Source organism: Sardina pilchardus, chromosome 9 (genome assembly GCF_963854185.1).
Source record: "Sardina pilchardus chromosome 9, fSarPil1.1, whole genome shotgun sequence".
Lineage (NCBI taxonomy): Eukaryota > Metazoa > Chordata > Actinopteri > Clupeiformes > Clupeidae > Sardina > Sardina pilchardus.
This window is the reverse complement of record NC_085002.1, coordinates 24,209,043-24,229,006: the sequence shown is the minus strand read 5'-3', so window position 1 is coordinate 24,229,006 and position 19,964 is coordinate 24,209,043. Positions and strand designations below refer to the sequence as shown.

Here is a 19,964-nt window from a genome sequence, read left to right as displayed (position 1 = left end):
ACTCAGCTTAATAGGCAACAAGTAATCAGGGCAAATCTGTATTAAGAACTAGCTGTCATCTGGGAGATGGCCCTACAGTGAAAAATGCTAAACTGTTTTGGTCTTTTGGATGCCACTTTAACTTTTAAATCCTCAGTAGTGCACTTCAGGCTGCAAAAGAATTGCCAAAAAAAAATTGAGTAGCCTAGCGGAAAATGCTTGGTGTCAGCATATTCTTGTAATGCCAGTAGCAATATCACAGGGGTCATATGATATATATATTTATATATGAAAAAACCCTGGACTTGATTAATATCAGGCAGTGTTGGAAAAATAAAACAATCAGATCCCATTCATCTAATTTATAACCTAAACATTTCCAGAGTCTTGTATCAAAGACAGCCTTTATTTTCACTTCATAACAGGGTTGAAGAAGTTAGTTTTGCATCTTAATTTAATGTAAAAATAATAATAACAATAATACAGACACTACAAATATTTATATTACAAAATATGTTAGATGTGAATAGTTGGGCCATAATGCTGATTGATTATAGTCCTACATCAAGACAGCATCTGTATCCAACAAGTTGAACATTTCCGGAAAGAAAATCTGAAAAAGCCTGATGGCCCCCCATTGACACAATGAAGACTTGGCTCTCCCTACACCTCAAAAAGTGTGCCGATGACTGGCTTGTGTTTTGCTGCCATCTATGGGTAAAACAGGGATTTTGTACTTCCAGGATTTCACTCAGTGTGTCAAGTTGGAAATATGAAATGTTGGACTCTGTATGATTCATAGGTTATTAGAGACACCAGCTGTGTAATTTGGTATGTTACTCCCTAGCACATGCTGACTGGAGTAATGTCACTAAACTGATCTCTCACAGGGGTGATAAACACCTTAAAATCATTGGGCAGTATGACAAGCCTAAAAGACTGTGCTTCTTACAAAATACAGCCTCTGATACAGCCTCTAATACAACCTTCTGGTGAAAGATTGTTGATATGTAAACTCAGCTGCACATGAAACTAAACTCCCTGAAATTGGTTATAAATAGTCAGTAATAAAATCTGAGGAGAAGACTTAATGCTTGCACACAGATATTCAAATGAAGTAAATTCACCAAATGATGACTTATTGCACTGAAAGGATGCCTTGAAAATTGTAGCTATCCCCCCTCCTCTTTTATTTGCTCTGGTAGCACTCAAAAAACTGAAATTTGGTGGAGCAGATTCGATGAGGTTTTGCTTGGTCTAACCATGTCTCAGTTAAGAGTAAAAAATCAAGGTTGTATGTGCAAATAAGATCATTAATTAAGAATGATTTGTTTGAAAGAGATCTGATGTTTAGGAGAACTAGTTTTGCTGTAAGAGTTGGGGAGCTATGATCCACTGGGGAAATCTGAGGCTGTAGTGGTACAGGTAGGAGATTTGACTGGTTTACCCTGTAGGCTCGATGTGCTAGTCTTCTATTACCTGTCAGAACAGGAATAGAAAATGACATAGGCTTACTGGGTCCCGGCATGTTCTCAAAACTATTTCTATTGCAGGGACCCACAGAATATCATACAATACTCTCATGAAGTTGTTGCTGCTTAGGTGATCCTTTTGCATGCGGAGGGGGAGGGCGTGGAGGTGCACTGCGCTTCAGTGCTGAAGGTCTTGGGCTGTTAAAAATCTGCCTGGCTGCTGGTAGCAGTCTCTCCATTGTTGCTGGGAACATCATGTGCTTGAGTGGGGATGGTGACGGGTATGTGGGGGATCCTGGGGAGTTTGTTTGGGTGGTAGGATGATGAGGTGAGGATTGGGATGGGATATTAGGTGGGTTTGGGTGGCCTGGGTAGTTGGATTGGGTGGGGTGGTTATTGGGTGTGTGTGGTGATGGGAAATCAAGGAATAAAAGTCCAGAGTCTCCATCTGTCAGATGGGGTCCTGAGCGGTTTGTTGCTTCGCTTTTAGCAAGTATTCCAGTAGTGTGTTCCATGTTGTTATGGCTTTGTGGTGGCAAGGAGTCAACGGAGGTGGGGAGGGGCACTGGTACATGACCCTTCCTTTCTGATAGCCTTCCAGCAGCTTTGATAGGTGCTATCTTCTCCTGTTCATGACATCCATTTGTTTGTTGAGATTTCGGGTTTGACGCCAGTGATTTACTATGAATCATTTTAGCAGCACCCATCTTATCATGTCCAGTGGACGTGGCTGGGCATTGTTGTTCTGGTTGTTTATGTTTCTCCAAGGTCTGCATGTTGATGTCCTCAGCTTGTTCCGTCTGTGTGGCTACTGAGCGCTTATCAGAGGCTTCCAAGATTTCACTCAGTGTGTCAAGTAAGTTGGAAATATGAAATGTTGGACTCTGTATGATTCATAGGTTATTAGAGACACCAGCTGTGTTTGGTATAGTATGTTACTCCCTAACACATGCTGACTGGAGTAATGGCACTAAACTGATCTCTCACAGGGGTGATAAACACCTTAAAATCATTGGGCAGTATGACAAGCCTAAAAGACTGTGCTTCTTACAAAATACAGCCTCTGATACAGCCTCTAATACAGCCTTCTGGTGAAAGATTGTTGATATGTAAACTCAGCTGCACGTGAAACTAAACTCCCTGAAATTGGTTAGGGATTGGTCTGCCTATAGGCATAGGCTATAGCCTAGATGATTCTCTGGACTTTTTTTTTGTTTGTTTTTTCGATAACTTGGCCTTCAGGTCCTACACCAAATTTACACATATCAGAGGGATCTTTCCAGACAAACTTATTCTACCACAAAACCAGGTAGAAGTCAGTTTGACACAACAAGGTAGGCCGAGTAAACATTTGAAAGGACAAATCTTCTTTGTAGCTTATCTTCATTAGACAGCTATTTGGATGTGAGTGTAGGCCTGCCATTATTCAGACTGCCAATAGGTCCTAAATTAAGACCACAGCAGTATTTGTCAAGGTCCTCGAAGTTAATATCAAAAACTACATTACAAGTCAAAATGATCTTGGCCCTTCCCACGTTTAGGAAACACTTAACAGGGGAGTCATTTGTGTTTTACTGCCATCTACAGGTAGGCCTACGAAACAAATTAAAACAAGGGATAAGGCTATGACGCAAGTTCTTAATAAATTGTCGTCATAGGATTGGAACAAGGACATTTTTTTTTATTCATTTCAGTTAGTGCACGTGTACTGTAATTTTGAAAAGAAATATATGGACCCTGGACTGTTCAAGGTCTCCTTCCCAATTTTGACCAATGGTATATTTTGTTGACAGCGCTGCCCCCTTACGTCCATGTCATCCACAAAACTTTTGAGACAGTCCCTTATCTTCGCTCGAGCGTGAACGTCGCCTGCCCACGTTATACTCAGCTGACCCGCCGTGGTTTTATTATGCTTGCTGCAATAGCTAGAGTAGGCCTTTGCTCAGTACATCAACGAGTTTTCACTGGATTGAATAATTTAGCTTTGGTTCAACACCGAAACATGTCGTCTTCAAACGCCAAAATCCCGATCACGCTACTGGGATCGATGGCATTTGGGGGGCGAGCTGACGCGGAGTTGAGTGAGAAAATGGTGAAAGCTTTCCTGGAGCGTGGACACAGAGAGTTAGATACAGCATTCATGTACACAGATGGACAGGCAGAGACGATTATTGGTGGAATGGACCTACCCAAGAATGGTAACTGTCTTTATTGTAGACTATTGCATTAGAAGTGATTGTGTAAAGCTGTCATGGCCTACTGGGTAACGTCAAATCTTGCACAACTAGAATGAATGAGTAAGCTAGTGGGCTTCTTCAACCAAACACCAAAGCACTCTCTACTCTACACGCATGTTCTGTGTATCATTCAGCGTTTTTTCATGTTTGTAATGCAGGAAGCTCGAACTTACTCCCATTTGCAATCGCCTAAATCAAATTTAATGTGCACGATATAGCCATAACTTTTGACGTGCTGCCCGCGGCGGACACTGGGGTGATCTGGACACCAGGCCCTGCATGTTTCGGTGCGGTTCTTCTAGGCCAAGTTGTTATCTGAGTTAGTTAAAGAGTTACTTCATAAACAACTCACGCCAGGTTTCTGTTCAAGAGATGACTGCATTTGGGGTAAAGGGGCCAAGACAGGTGTCATGGAGAAACAAGCTACACACTCCTACACACACTTCTTGCATAGGTCTGATGAGTCTGGTAAAGTAGACTATGGACATTTCTATGAGTCTGGGAAAAGTTTGGAAAGTATACATAAAACATGCAAAAAGATTGAAGATCTTAAAAAGGGGGAAACGAGTTTGGGAAGTAGGCAAAAAAAATGTATTTGAGAAAATGTCATGCACCCTCATATCACACTTTAATTTCAATCTTTCTGTCCTTAGCGAGCATCGCCACCAAAGCAAACCCATGGGATGGAAAGACCCTGAAGCCGGAGAGTGTTCGCTCGCAGCTAGAGACGTCTCTGAAAAGGCTGCGCACCCAGTGTGTGGACATCTTCTACCTGCATGCTCCAGACCACCAGAATCCCATAGTGGACACACTTCGAGCCTGCAACGAGCTGCACAAGGAGGTATGTCAGCCAGGCTCGACCTCTCACTGACCATTTACGACCATCAGGACCACTGATTGATTAACCTTCACATGGATTGTCTGTACTTTTCAACTGGCTGTTATAGAGACTTTTCTTGTAGTTGTTTGAGCACCAGACATGGCAACCTTTGCCTCCACATTCTCTGGCATGTCTTGGGTTTTGCTCTCTTTCTTTATAAAGCCATAGATCAGCTGCAATGGGAATTTCCATCTCATGGGCTGGCATTGACCAGATAATAGCAGACATAGAATCAGATCTGGGCTGGCCCAGTTCCCATCCTTTGAATAGTGCTAATCTGGCCCAGATCCAGATTATTTGCTATCTGGAAAATATATTTTCCCCTGGATAGCTTGTCAAGATTACAGAAACATGGCCAAGAAAACTATAAACTAATCCAGATTTGTAAATGTGTTATAATCCTTTTTTCAGGGAAAGTATAAGGAGCTTGGTTTATCAAACTATGCATCCTGGGAGGTTGCAGAAATCTACTGCATATGCAAACACAACAACTGGATTCTTCCCACAGTCTATCAGGTAAAGGAATAAGATGTTGATTATTCTTTAATCTAAACTGACATTAGTATTCACTCCATTAGTATTCACACTGAATGGCTAAATCCAGGCATATGAATTTAACCCGATATCAAGATGACAAAGAACAGAAACCTGGCGTTGTCATGTCTCTTTGATCCAGGGTATGAAAACGGAATGATTTTCATTTCGGTTCGTTCTGAGCAAAAAATATGTTCTAGTGTTCTAAGCCCTCTCCTTTAAATGGTGATATTTTATCAACAAGGTCTGGCCTATTATTCAAGGGAGACACCGATTCATAAAATCTGACTATATTCACCCTATAAGGGGTCTGGGGAACACTGTGTGGGCAGGTGACTTTCCAAGGCCATGGATTTTTGAATAATATTCAAAGAAAGATTCATTGGAACGATAAACACCATTATTAAATAACCGGTTATCTAAAATTGAAAATTGCGTTTTCACTCCTGAACAAGTGAAATTGGTTTTGTTCCCGTTTTCAGTTACGTTCATCCAAAAATTGTGTTTGCTTCTGGTTTTTGTTTTCGTCCTTTAAACCGTTTCCCGTTTCCCGTAAACCCTGCTTTGATCATTATGAACCTGGCATGCCCTCATGTTCAAACCCAAGCAATTAGCCCTTTTCACGTGATGTCAGACGAAGCATTGCTGGGTATCCTCCGGCATGTCCAGCCGCCAAATACTACAGAAGAAGAAGAAGAAGCATTCATGGGTTTCATCAGGTCCCTTTCCACAGGTGTATACAATCAAGCACCTTAATTATCAATGCAGACTGCATGGTGCTTGATTGTATATACCTGTGGAAAGGGACCTGATGAAACCCATGAATACTTATTCTTCTTCTTCTGTAGTATTTGGCGGCTGGACATGCCGGAGGATACCCAGCAACGCTTCGTCTGACATCACCGTGAAAATGGCTAATTGAGCTGCACAGCCCATATCTTCCACTCAGTATTGACGTGTTCTCCCTCCTCACAGGGCATGTACAATTCCACCACACGACAGGTGGAGACAGAACTGCTGCCATGTCTTAGAAACTTTGCCATGCGCTTCTATGCATACAATCCTCTGGCAGGTACTGTGATGACAAAATCATTGTCAATCATTTGACTTGTGCATTATTATTTCCCCATTGGTATTACTGATGTCTCTACTCTAAATACTCTAATTACTTACAGATAATAGTGAGGAAAATTTAAACAAATACAGACAGTGGACAGTGTCATTTACTCGTAGAATGTTTTCAGTTCTGAAAAGAAAGTGCCTTGGACAATCCTCTGGCAGGTACTGTGATGACAAAATCATTGTCAATCATTTGACTTGTGCATTATTATTTCCCCATTGGTATTACTGATGTCTCTACTCTAAATACTCTAATTACTTACAGATAATAGTGAGGAAAATTTAAACAAATACAGACAGTGGACAGTGTCATTTACTCGTAGAATGTTTTCAGTTCTGAAAAGAAAGTGCCTTGGACAATTTGAAAAGCCTTAACTTAACACAGAAGTGAAAAGTAGAGGAACCTCACCATGTTCCTGCTCCATGAGTCAGCCACATCAACAGCACACCTGTACCTGTGTGTGCCCATACAGGCGGCCTTCTCACGGGGAAGTATCACTTCGAGGACAAAGACACAAGCCAGCCGGCTGGGCGCTTTTTTGGCAACAACTGGGCAGGTGCCTACAGAGATAGGTATGGACACACACACACACACACACACACACACAGGAAAAATACTTTAATGGAATAATCTTTGCGATGTACATGGCAAAATGAAAATTAAGCAAAATCATTATCCACATTATAGTTCATGCTTGCGGTCACTTAAAGGTGTAAGTAAAATTAAACTAACTTCACGATAAAACGTTTTACAAGTTGTACCTAACAAAGAATGTTGACTAGTCTTTTGACATAATGGTGTATAGACAAGAGCATGTGGATGAAATTCCTTTCATGAATGTGAGGAAAAGTATGCCACTAGATTCTTACATTTCTAACAACTGAAGAGCGCTGAATGGAAGACACATGTAATTACACAGTTTGGTATTTTTGTGTTGTGCAGATACTGGAAAGAGAGCCACTTTCAAGGAGTTGACCTAGTTAGTAAGGCACTGGAAGCGGCATACGGAGCAAACAAACCCACTCTTACCTCAGCTGCTATCCGCTGGATGTACCACCATTCTCACCTCAAGGTAGCCATTTTGCTGAGACTGAGTATACAGTAATATCGTATGTTGGACATCTTAGCTGACAAGTCTTTTTTTAAAACGTTTTAAGTTTTTTTTTGAGGTGTTTGAAGTTTCAAGGCCTTTTCAAGCACTGATATAGTATCACACTATGATATAGTATCACACTGATATCATACTACTCATCACTATGACATCTGGTCTGTTTTATTATATGTATGAGTAACTAACTACTGTTTTAAAGTATCAAATACACCTCTTGATGCCTGTTGTCTGGCAGGGAGATCTTGGCGATGGTGTGATCGTTGGCATGTCCACCATGGAGCAGCTCGTGGAGAACCTCAGCGCCTGCGAGGAGGGACCTTTGAAGGCAGAGGTGGTGGAGGCCTTCAAGCAGGCCTGGGACTTAGTCGCCCACGAGTGTCCCAACTACTTCCGCTAAAGGCACCAGGGTGAGCCTGCTTATTAGGGAATCTGGAAGGACAGGACTGGACATGAAATGACGGTCGCACTCTGAGGACTTCAGATGTGAATCGAGCCCAATTCCCCATTGGTATTTTTTCAATCTATGCAAGACTGGATATTGGATAGTGGATAGTTTATCTATTCCTGGTTGTAAAAATATTGCCTTAATTATGACATGCTGCAGTTCAGACATTAGTATGTCAACGAGATAGAAGTAATTTTAGGTGGCGACACTGCACTGTAAGCTACTACAGTTCAGCATACAGTAGTTAACCACCTGCAAAAATGTGATCACAGACAGTTTATGGAGATTGGATAGTAAGCACTTAAACTTGCCATATAACAGATGCTCTACTTTTTTGTTTCCAATATTATTAAAAGTCTCATTTTCTATGGCTATGGTGTGGTTTGGGTATTTTATTTACAGTTAAATATTATTTGTACTGTCATGTAACCTTTCCTTACTGTACAATATATACTCAGTCCCATCCCAGAAATGGAGAAAAACAACATGCTGACCTGTCTACATTATATTTTAATGTATTTGACAGTTTGACAGTTACAAAACATCCTTTACACAAAATAATCATACATGAGTGGGAATCTCTGAAACACGGCTCCCAGCAAATATGTCCACACACGTTCCACAGTCCAGACAAAAGTCCACATATTTTGTCAAATGAAATAAGGCCAGAGAAAAAAAATAAAAGGGATGGGGGTGTAATGTCTTAAACATGTTGAAGGTCCATTTTTATTCACTCCCATCGTCTTCCATATCCTCCTTGTCTTCCATCCTCTCGCTCTCTTCTGATAGCTTCTGGAATTCTCCCGTCTCAGAGTTCCACATGCACTTTATCGTCAATTTGAATTCTGCCATTTCAATTGCAAAGAGTTTCTGAAAGAACACAAAGAACTCATATTTTGCACAGAACCTATCGGTGCAGTCTCAGATCAGAAACACAATAAAGACAAATCTGGGGTAAAACACTAGAATCTGCACTCCGTAGCAAATAAAAAAGATCACTCACCAAAATACGAGCCTGTTCAGGTGTCAACGTGTCTCCATCTTTGCATACCTCATAGTCTTTAATGAGAGTGACGACTCCTAATAGCAGATACAGAAGTCAATGAGATTATTCAAGGAAACGTGTAAGTCTGGGACAATCTACTAAAATGCATCAGGAATCTATATCTTCCGCCTGATCGTGTACCTTTCTTCAGGGCCGTGGGCAACCCTAACTGTCGGAGCTGCGGCTCCATTGAGTGTGGGAACTGCTCCAGTGGCCCCTCATCTAGGGTCACAGCCATCTGCGCTACGTTTCCTGCCCGGGCGTAGTCCGTTTCTTTGAAGTTGTCAAAATATCTGTCAAAACAGACAATAATCATGGACTAAGAATTACAGTCGAAAAGATTGTTTTATTGTGGAACGTCCGTAAGGGGAAACAAAAGATTTGTACTTACTCTTGAACCTCCTCCTTTGTTTTATTTGAGAACAAGACGCCAACTTCTCCTTTAAGGAATCTGCTGACCTGGAACATGATCACATGTTAGTAGAGATGATACCGACTACGTTTCCATGCACACCGTATTCTGATTAAGGACCATATTCTGGTTATAGTAACATTCAGGTTAAGACGTTTCCATGTGTAGCATAAACTGAATATTACTGTTTACATATTAAAGGGACACTTCACCGATTAGCATTTAGCTTTGTATCTTTAGAAAACCAGTCATGTTTTTGAATGGTCATGCATCATTCCCTCAGTTTGCCTTGAGATGGGAGAAATATGGATTTCAATAAAACCCATGAATAGGACTTCCTGCTTTCAATGATGTAAAATTATGATTTTTACATCATTGAAAGCAGGAAGTCCAACATTGAAATCCGTTTTTCTCCCATCTCGAGGCAAACTGATGCACGAACATTCAAAAACATGACTGGTTTTCTAAAGATACAAAGCTTATTGCTAACCGGTGAAGTGTCCCTTTAATGCTAACCGGTGAAGTGTCCCTTTAATCAGCATCAGCATATGGTGAATAAAGAAGCAAGCATGATGACGCTTTCACCCATCAGTAAATTCAATTCCATCTTGACATTTAAACCCTCAGGTTTTACTGCATACATTGACCTTGTCTTCAGTCTAGAAGTGCAAACTTTTTACCACACTTATTATCGCTGTTTGCAAAGTGTCAGGGCATCAAAGCAAGCTACCAAAAGCTACCTTGCACGAACATGAGCAGACAGGAACTAGAAGGGAGGGGAACTAGAAGGGAGGGGGTGTATGGTGGGTGTCACATTATATGTTGTATGTTATATGTTGTATGTTATGCGTGATGTGTAATGTCTGATGTGTGATATGTTATATGTGATGTGAACATCAAATGCTGCTCTTTTATGGAATGTTGATTGATGATGTGTGAAGAAGAATATCCTTATAGGACAATAAAGACTCTATCTATCTAACATTCCAAAATGTGTTTCCATGCCACAATATTCAGGCTAAAGAGGCATAAGATAAGGGTGTTATTGCTAGCCTGATAAACCAGCCTAAATGGATTGGATGTCTAATTTAGTCTGGCCTCGATGAATGGATACAACGGAACATTGTTGAAGAGCACAACCCGTTGTCTATCAAACCGTGTCTGTGCCTATAGGCCAAACGCTCCCTCAAAACCCCGCCCCAGAGCCCTCTGCCTCGCCCGCGTTGATTCAAAACACATCTCTGCGTTGTGATTGGTTTAGTTGCCATCTGCCAGATTCAGGGCAGTGTTTGCAAAATGTACAGTGGTCCGAGGCCAGACCCAAATGCAGGCAAAACATTTTGCCGTCCAGCAGTTGGCGCTGGTTTTCCAGGCTATGTTATTGCGGCTTTTAGTATTCAGAATATGACCTCATAAGGGTTATGGCAGCTGGATCAAGTGATAATACCACATGCGCTATCAGAATATCTCATTATTCAGAATAAAACCGGAATATGGAGTGCATGTGCAATGTTGCACATGAATCAATGAATTAGATCAGTCTCAAAGAAAACAAAATGAAGTGGAAACTTTAAAGTGTATCAGCCAGACACTATACAACTGTTTACCTTGTGTAGGTTGTCTTTGTATTCATCTGTTGGTCCCCTACCCAAAGCGATCATCATGACTTTGTTCTTCCCAAAGAAGAACCTGAAATTGAAAATCCACAACATGTGATACAACGCTGGCCATTGGTGTAGTGTAGTAGAGTAACAGAAATCTGGATGAGCCACACATTCCCAGTAGAAGCAATCTTACCGACTGTGTTTCCAGGCTGTCCTTATGTCTTTCAGTTTGTTGTTCCTCATGTTTTCCACAGAGAAGATGAAAACGTGTCTGTATACGTCCACACATTTCCGCAACTGAAGAGACATGCAACATAACACAAGAGTTAAGAAACAAAATCGAACCAAAGAAATCCCATGAATGTTAAGACAGACCTTACAAAAAACAACTGCAGTTTTGATCGTGTCACATTGCACTGTAAAAGTATTTGAGGAGATTTCTGGAAACAACTGCATTCATTTCTTGTATGGGAATAAAAGAAATACGCACCTCTTCAATTAAAGTCTGTTTCAACTCCAGCCCCTTCTTGGCTGTTTTCGTTAAAGATACTGTAAAAGGGGAAACGACAATCTCAATCACTTTGCAATGGCAATAAAAAAAAATGAAAAAATAAAAAGTTAAAGCCAACTATCTCAGGTAGTAACATTATCCTAGCCTCACAATAGCTCACTTTACTTAGCTACAAGGATGCCAAATTTAAACAGGCCGCCGTGGTACCAGTGTAGTAGGCTACACATACTATATATCAGAGGCAACTTCAATAAATGGCAATTCCAGGCAGGGTTGCCCGGCAAAGACTAAACGGATCTACATTTAATATTTATTCTAAAAGTATTGGGAGGCTAAGTTGGTCTTTAAAGCGTCTAAACTAAAGCAAATATATTGCTAGCGTTGCTATTATAATCGAGCTCTTTTGAAATGGTTTAAAGCGTAATTGTCATCATAGTCTTATTACATTAATACATAAATGATTACATCGTTGTAACTTGTTGACAACTCTAAAAAGTACGATAATAAGACTTTCTTACTTTTCTTATCCCTCTTTGACTTCGGCATGGTTCTCACGTTGTAGTCGCACTAGCTGTGGTAAGACCCATTGTCTTCATAGTTTTCCACGGAGCGCCTGTCTAAAAATACAGTCACATTGGATAAAAGATACATTTCACATTATATTATACATAAATATTACACATCATATAGACGATACAAATATTATACGTTTCCGCTCGTTTATAATTACAGTGACTTGTTGTAAACTGATTTTGTATTAAATGAACGACTCAGGCTAAAAACTGGGCACGCCATCTCGAGACAGAAACATGTGTTTTGCGATTCTCCTTTTGTCCAGTAAGTGGTGCAGTTGTGCTGTTTAAATAATTTATACATTTCAGGTCATTGCCTGAGATTGATTGACTAGCAATGGCCTAAAAATGCTATTCATGTTATGTATGTTACACTTATCGATTTGGCCTGCAGTCTTGTTGGGAGGTAGAATCGGTCCAAAAATCCTTATTTCATCAACCACACACACACACACACACACACACACACACACACACACACACACACACACACACACACACACACACACACACACACACACACACACACACACACACACACACACACACACACACACACACACACACTTCAGACATGGACATAATGATATGTATTTGTATACCCTAGATTGCTATGGTACATCTTTTTTTGGCTAATATGCCAGTTCGATGACTCACCCTGAAAGAAATACAGACAGAAAAATGTGCTGACTGATATGACAGTCACCGATTTACCCTGCACCTTTAGAAAACATAATCCCTTGAGGGCTTGTCAAACCTTCACCCTGAGATGTTTCACAGGAAAATAAATTAAACTGTCAGAACACTTCCCCTCTGGTTTCCGACTCTGCCACTGCCACCTGCAAAACAGCTGTATAGTTAACTGCCTTTCAGTCCCTCACTGTAGTGTATTATCGAAGCTGTCAAAGACCCCTGCCATACATTAGACTTAGGTCTACAAGTCTATAGGCCTGACCAACACACTCTAATCTCATGATGGTTTTAGCTACTGCCACCATGATATCAGATACACTGACACAATTAGCCTATAAGGCCGATGACAAAACTGAAACCAACCAAATACTCCATATTGTCAGTAACTCAACATTACCATTATGTTTTCATTAACATGACATATCCTGTTGTGAGTTATGCTGTCTTAAGTCTAGGTGGACACCCTTGCTTCAGAAAGTGAATGCCCTACCATGTATTGTTTCTTCCTGTGCACTTAATGCAAGTGTTTATATGTTCATCTGGTTCAGGGGTTCTGTTCATTTGAATCAGGGAGGGTGCTTCTCATTCAGCGTTTATATGTCCTCCCTCGCTCCTCGGGCCTCGATCCTCACTGATCTACATAAAGAAAGACAGAAGAAAGGATAGACTATCTCATTGTTGCTGCCCCATCATTCTTTAGTTTATGTAGATCAGTGAGGAGCGAGGCCCAAGGAGCGAGGGAGGACGTATAAACGCTGAATGAGAGGCACCTAGTTTGTAAATGGTTGGAACAAAGATGGTGGGACCTTTACTTTCTGAAGCTGGGATGTCCACCTTTATAAACAATCTGTTACGCTAGGTGGAGCTCTAACTCACTGTCAACCAGAGTCGTTGATGGATATGAGCCAACAACCTTCATGTGTGGTCAATTTATTTTTCATCTACCTATATCCCCAAAGAAAATGTAGGCTACACACCACTATTTTTATACAGTTCATTTTCATAATTACTGTAAAACTTTAAATCTGGGCAAATCCCCTCCAAAATGTCATTTTCACACAAAGGTATGGTAATCTACAGATTTAAAGGGTCACTGCACCCTAAAATAGGTTTTTTGAGCTGTTGATTGATTGAAAATACTCATAAGTGGTGAACTGTATTACCAGGGTTAATATTGACAAAAATCGTGTTTCTCGACAAAAGTAACATTTCGTCTGATTTTGTATTGGAAATATTGCTCTCTCGCGCATACTACCGTTTGAAAACATGCCATGGCATGTTGGTCCAAAATACTATTGGAATGCTGACGTTGTCCTGCACTTCTAGTCCGACACTACGTCACCGGGTTGTTACAAATTAGGACTGAAACGCCCCAACACCTGCTGCCCTGATTAGCCTACCTGTGATAAGCCATGTCTGCAGCACTCATTCCCAGATTGACACGAAATCACCATGGTTGATTGGTTGCAGCAGTGCTGCACTCTCTCTCCAAATTTCAGAACATCTCCCCCATTTTGAAAGCCGTTTTCAGAAATGTGAAGTGGGTGGAGTTATGGGGTGAAGTGACTCTTTAAAGAGTTCTGGGCTAGAATGCCAACTACTGTTGGCCTTTTCCAGAAGCTAAATTACCTAAAGGGATTGTCACGTCAACAGCAAAAGCGCACTGAAAGTCACATTCACTAATTCAATCAATCATCCAGTCTTCACTCCGAACCTGTAGGGGCGTTAAAACCTAAGACACCCAGAAGTCAAACTGTTCAAACTTCCTGTTACCTGTACACCTGCAAAGGAATGTTTGGTCAAACAAAGGAAATTCACATGAGCAAACACAGGAGAACTCTCAGCTCTGGGTCACAAACTGAAGACGCAACTGGTAGGCTAACAGACTTTTGAAATGTTTGAAATGTTTGAAATGTGAAGTCTAAAACAGCCAGTTCATATGATTTGATGCTGAAGATATATGAAGTTTAAATGTGAGCTTACATGCTTTGATATGATCTGAAACAGTGTTGCTTAAAGTGTTGCTGCATTTATTTAAGTTACATTGTAAATGTTTAGTTTGTATATTCTAAGAACTATTAAGTATATTTTGATGTGAATTGATTTGATTTGTTTTACTTGCATTAAGTGCTTCAATTCATGATTTCATTTAGATTTATTTGCAGTAAAAGCTGTGAATTAAATGTGATTAGTTTAAAACAATTAGTTTAAAATGATGTTTAAAAAGATTTAAAATGGTTTAAAGTGGTTTAGTTTAAAAGTGACTTTATTTAAAATAATACAATGTATATTTTGTGTTTATCTTTAAGGTTATCAACCTATCCTACTATCCTACTATCCCACATTATCATATCCTATCAGCTAATCCAACAACTGCTATCAATAACCTCTACTATTCCTGCTACAACTACTACTGCTACTTATGCTGCCATATCAAGTTGTATATTGCCAACCATCTTGCCAACCATCTTGCCTTCTAAAATAAAGAGAAGAAAGAGGATTGAGTTGTCCCGTGCGTCCTTCAAAGTTGTGACAGGCCTTTTTCAAGTTTGGGCAAAGAGTTGAGAGCCAAAAACCTACATAACTTGACAAGGATTATGTACATTCTTTCTTAATCTGCACACTTTGTTCTCAAATATAAAACCCTTCATTTGCTAAATGGGTCGACTGCTAGCCTGCTAGCAATACTCATTCCATCTGCAAGTAAACAAAGTATTAAGAGATTTCAAAATCTGTATTTGTTGCAAAGCTTTTGAGAATGGAGATATAACTGAGTCAAAAACACGTTCCTATTAAAAATCTGACAAATTGCAAAACCGCAAACTGGAATGATCTTCTGCTCTCTTTCTTCTTCCTTCCACCCAGTGGAGTCATGGATCAATATGCCCATTTAATCTGACATGCAACAGCCTTTCACTTTCACATTGCCTAACATGATTTTCATGTCTATGCATGAGCTCAGGGGTTGAGTCAGTGTGAGGTAAATGCGGCACCTTTATGATGAAATACATATGAAGTGAAGCTTTTTTTTACTAGGTGCTAAATAGCCCAAGCTGCTGTAGTCAACAGCTATAGAGCAACCAGGCAACTATAGTGCTGCACTTTGGGGCATATTTAGAATTTTATTTCAGCAGCACTGACCAGGTCACAGGTCAAAAAGAACACAGCTGATGTGCAAAGTTCACCGGTCACAGTCAAAGAGGTGAAAGACCATGACGAACTGCAAAGCAGTCCAGAGGGAGAAGAATCAAAGATTCAAGGCCGAAGACCACCAGCTGGTTCCGCAGTGAGAGAACTCATTGATGAGAGAAGATTCAGCAGCTTGACAAAGTTGATCAGAGTTGTTGCCTGGGTATGGAGAGCTGTGATGAAGTGGAAGATGCTACTGAAAAAGGAATCCGCAAGAGCCTCAAGTAAGTCAAAGTGGGAGGAAATGACTTCAACAGGAGTAAAGTCTAAATCAAAACATCCTGTACTTACCGTCAGTGAGTGTGAAGATGCTCAAAGAGATGACAAGATGACACCAGTGTGAGGTAAATGCGGCACCTTTATGATGAAATACATATGAAGTGAAGCTTTTTTTTACTAGGTGCTAAATAGCCCAAGCTGCTGTAGTCAACAGCTATAGAGCAACCAGGCAACTATAGTGCTGCACTTTGGGGCATATTTAGAATTAAGTATTCACTTCAGAACCCCTTTACTTTGAAGTCCAGAATGTTCAGAATATTTAATAGCGAAATGAAATATAGCCAGTGCACAAACCAAGGTCCACAAAGACATGGATGACAGAGTTTGGTGTGGATGAACTTGACTGGCCTTAGAGTCCTGACCTCAACCCAATAGAACACCTTTGGGATGAATGAGAGCGGAGACTGAGAGCCAGTCTCCTCGTCAAACATCAGTGTGTGACCTCACAAATACGCCTCCGGAAGAATGGTAAAAAAATATCCCATAAACAGACTCCTAAACCTTGTGGAAAGCCTTCCCAGAAGAATTGAAGCTGTTATAGTCTCAAAGGGTGGACAAATGTCATATAAAACTCTATGGATTAGGATGTCACTTAAGTTTATAAGCGAGTCAAGGCCAGTGACCTAGTACTTTTGCCAATATAGTGTATCTCTATTCTTGGAATGGGGTTGGTCAATGAATCAAAGGGTATCAAAAAGGCACATGCATTATTTGTTTCCTTCTCTCCTTAACAAACTACTTCACTCTTGATTGATGAATTACCCACTGATTGTAGACAACACATGCAGGCCAGTTCAGTCTCAGGCGCAGGCCAGAGACTGCTGCTCTCCATGCTGGTTGTATTGCTTGTCTTCAGGTGGTTCCTAGTGAATGCATGGCTACATCCATGTCTCACCATTTTGTTTTGTGTTTATTGTCAGAGGTTGGAATCTTTGTTTTGTTTGTTTATGGAAAAACAGTCTCTGTTTTCATGTCACACATGAGCTGAAGGTCATTTGTGCGTCCACGGATGGCATTGTCTGGCAACCTGACACACATCACCTAGATAACAATCTCATAATGCCTGTTGCTGTCGAGGCACAGTAAGGATTACTTTTCATATTTTTAACTCTGTTCTGTAACCTTGCTAACTGAATGTTAACTGACGTAGCAGACCTATTCTGACATTTGTAAGTGTGTTTAAAAGAGCTATGGATTAGACATCCCAATACCAAGTCTGGGGGATTTCCTCATGGCCATGCGTCAGTTCACACCGTGTCACCACCTCAGATGTCGCTCATCCAACCGAGAATGAGGGTTAGCCTACTGTCAGCAACATCAGGATCATACAGCTCATACCTAGAGAAGTCAGTCAGACCTCGGTAAACATTCTTCTCTCCTTTCAGTGAAAAGCAGACAAGATTAGTCTTCACTGGTCAAATGCTGAGATTATTTTTCATTGGTCAATGTCAAACACTGACATTATTATTTGTTGGTTAAACATTACATTATTCTTTGTTTTATGCTATTTGTTCAATGCTGTATGCATGCATTGCAAACCTGACAAACTTCTTAATCAGGCCAAGTTATTGTCCAATTTGTCATGCAACTTGAGCAGGTTCACCGATTAGAAGACGCAACAATTACGACTCAGATCTGATTGGATTGGATTTCTAGCATTTCAGACCTGTTTAACGTGCAGTGTGGGACGATTGCTGTGAGCACAGTAGTGAGAGTTAAGATTTATGACACTAAAAAACTAGGTATGTGTGCCCACATGTGCAGCTTTAATGTTGAGGACTGACCAACAGTACTTTTTCGTTAATTCTCAGCCTTTGAGTATAGAGCTACTAAACTTTTCATAGATGACACCTGTTTTGAATGTAGCTATAACTTTTTTAGTTGAGTCTTGTAGGCAGCATGCCTGCATAGTTGTTCAATTCATCACCAAAGTGAGTATGGACTGGTATGTCTAAATATAAAAGTACCACATCCTGCTGAGCAAAGTGGAAAATGTTTTTTTCTTTTTTGCTGCTCAATAAAGAGCAAAACCAAAAACTGATGGAGGATAAGGCAAGATATACACTGGCAAGCTGTCTTGAACTACCTCAACTCAACAAAGATAGGGCTCAAAGACATCCTTCCTGTTCCTCTCAATCAAACATTAGACCTCCAAGAGACAAAAAAAAGTTCTGTTGCTCTGACTGGATGTCAACCAGATGGTGAGGACACGAATACCTTGCAGCTAGGAAAGTGGACAGCAGTAAGGAGTTCTCCGATGATGGTGTAAAGCAGAAGGCAACAAAGCAAGACAGTGACGTTCTATGGTCTTTGGTATTATTTGCCCTCAATGGTCCCTTCCAGGCAGCGCTGCCTTCAAGGCACTAAACTCCCCTCAGTTTAGGGGTAGGATGAGGGTTGAGGGGGTTAAGGCTATAGGAATAGGGTAAAGGTAGTGCCTTTTAGGCTTTGCTGCCTGGAAGGTGCCGTTGGGGGCAAAAAACACCATTGAGCGACGTTCTACTCCAATCTGATGACAGCCTCTCAGGACCCACCTGCTCTCAGGACCCACCTGCTCCCTGGTCCCAGAGCAATGTCCTGTATTTCACAGGAGGGTCGTCAGAAAAAGAGGAAGGTCTGCAAGCTGGGTGGTCATTTGGAGCACAGCAGGGACAAACTTCAAGGTCAAGTCAAGTCAAGTCAAGTAAAGTCAAGTCAATTTTACTTATATAGTGCATTTCATTCACAGAGGTCATTCAATGTGCTCTACATAAGCACAAGCAAACAGGAATGCCTGGCCGCAGGGTTCAATAGGCCCCCTTGTGGAGTATTAACACCCAAATAGTTAAGAGTTTCGGAGAAACCCAGTAGAGTTCATATCATTGCAACACAATTTAGAGACTCTTTACATGAGTTTACAACAATCTGCTCACTGAGATTATACTTCTGTAAATGAAACACTTTGAGTGAGTTTAGCAAGTATGGATGTGTCATAGTGGCATATACACTTCCTGGCCAAAAAAAGATCACCACCTGAATTTAACTTAAGTAAATACCGGTAAGAGCCTTCCTGTGGGGGCAGTGCTATGATCTGGGGTTGCTGCAGTTGGTCAGGTCTGGGTTCAGTAACATTACGTGCCCAAAGAATTAAGTCAGTTGACTATCTGCATATAATGAATGACCAGGCTATTCAAAAATGTCTTTTTTTACCTGATGGGACGGGCATATTCCAAGATGACAGTGCCAGGATTCAGCAGGTGTTTCAGGGAGCATGAAACATAATTTTCACACATGGCTTGGCCAGCACAGAGTCCAGACCTAAACCCTATTGAGAATCTTTGGGATGTGCTGGAGAAGACTGTGCAGTGGTCTGATCAATAGAAGATCTTGCCCAGAAATGAATGCAGCCTGGACGGAAATAAAAGTTATTGCAGAAGCCTGCATGAAAATAAATGTTATTGCAGAAGTTTTTGGATGCCACAGCGAACACATACTGTAGCTAAACGTGGTCCAACAAAATATTAGAGTGTGTGACCTTTTCTTGGCATGCAGGCAGTCTACATGGACAGTTGCCATATAGGCCAAACCTGGCCTTTTGGTATGTAGCCCATTTCACCAGCTCACTTATCATAAAACTTGATAATAGTACTGAGAATAAACATGTTTGGCTTGGTAGCTGGCCATGGTCCTGGGGATGCCAATAGCAGAGATTGTGTGTGATAGATGACCACTGACACCCCATATACTGTATGCAGTAATGTGACTACCGGTGAAATGGAGGAGAATGGTGGTGGGATGCTTCGCAATACCAGACCATGTAACAAGGATGAGTAGGGAGTTTAAATCTTTTGGAAATGGAAGTGGGGGGAATAATAGCTGTCAGTCACCCGTTTGGCCCCCTC

At 40.9% G+C, this 19,964-nt stretch overlaps 2 protein-coding genes across 2 annotated transcripts; one reads left to right on the top strand and one right to left on the bottom strand.

Moving 5' to 3' along the window:
- Positions 1-3,292: 3,292 nt before the first annotated feature.
- On the top strand, positions 3,293-8,148 carry akr7a3 (aldo-keto reductase family 7, member A3 (aflatoxin aldehyde reductase)). The gene is made up of 7 exons (XM_062544352.1): positions 3,293-3,649; positions 4,342-4,529; positions 4,980-5,084; positions 6,078-6,174; positions 6,695-6,794; positions 7,165-7,294; positions 7,569-8,148. Exons 1-7 carry the CDS (start codon positions 3,361-3,363, stop codon positions 7,728-7,730), a joined length of 1,071 nt encoding a protein of 356 aa, XP_062400336.1. The 5' UTR covers positions 3,293-3,360; the 3' UTR covers positions 7,731-8,148.
- Positions 8,149-8,268: 120 nt separating this feature from the next.
- On the bottom strand, positions 8,269-11,956 carry mrto4 (MRT4 homolog, ribosome maturation factor). Its single transcript, XM_062545064.1, has 8 exons — positions 11,869-11,956; positions 11,330-11,388; positions 11,033-11,136; positions 10,843-10,924; positions 9,215-9,282; positions 8,965-9,116; positions 8,782-8,858; positions 8,269-8,648 (listed from the first exon to the last, which is right to left on the bottom strand). Exons 1-8 carry the CDS (start codon positions 11,894-11,896, stop codon positions 8,505-8,507), a joined length of 714 nt encoding a protein of 237 aa, XP_062401048.1. The 5' UTR covers positions 11,897-11,956; the 3' UTR covers positions 8,269-8,504.
- Positions 11,957-19,964: the final 8,008 nt, after the last annotated feature.

What these genes read in the sequence shown, in the direction of transcription:
- akr7a3 (XM_062544352.1), top strand. Translation starts at nt 3,361, where the DNA reads ATGCTTGCTGCAATAGCTAGAGTAGGCCTTTGCTCAGTACATCAACGA. An exon ending in TTCTTCCCACAGTCTATCAG is followed by an intron (nt 5,085 to 6,077) that starts GTAAAGGAATAA and finishes CCCTCCTCACAG; the next exon opens with GGCATGTACAATTCCACCAC. An exon ending in TGCATACAATCCTCTGGCAG is followed by an intron (nt 6,175 to 6,694) that starts GTACTGTGATGA and finishes GTGCCCATACAG; the next exon opens with GCGGCCTTCTCACGGGGAAG.
- mrto4 (XM_062545064.1), bottom strand. Translation starts at nt 11,896, where the DNA reads ATGCCGAAGTCAAAGAGGGATAAGAAAA. An exon ending in GTCAAAGAGGGATAAGAAAA is followed by an intron (nt 11,389 to 11,868) that starts GTAAGAAAGTCT and finishes CCCCTTTTACAG; the next exon opens with TATCTTTAACGAAAACAGCC. An exon ending in ACAAAGGAGGAGGTTCAAGA is followed by an intron (nt 9,117 to 9,214) that starts GTAAGTACAAAT and finishes CTGTTTTGACAG; the next exon opens with ATATTTTGACAACTTCAAAG.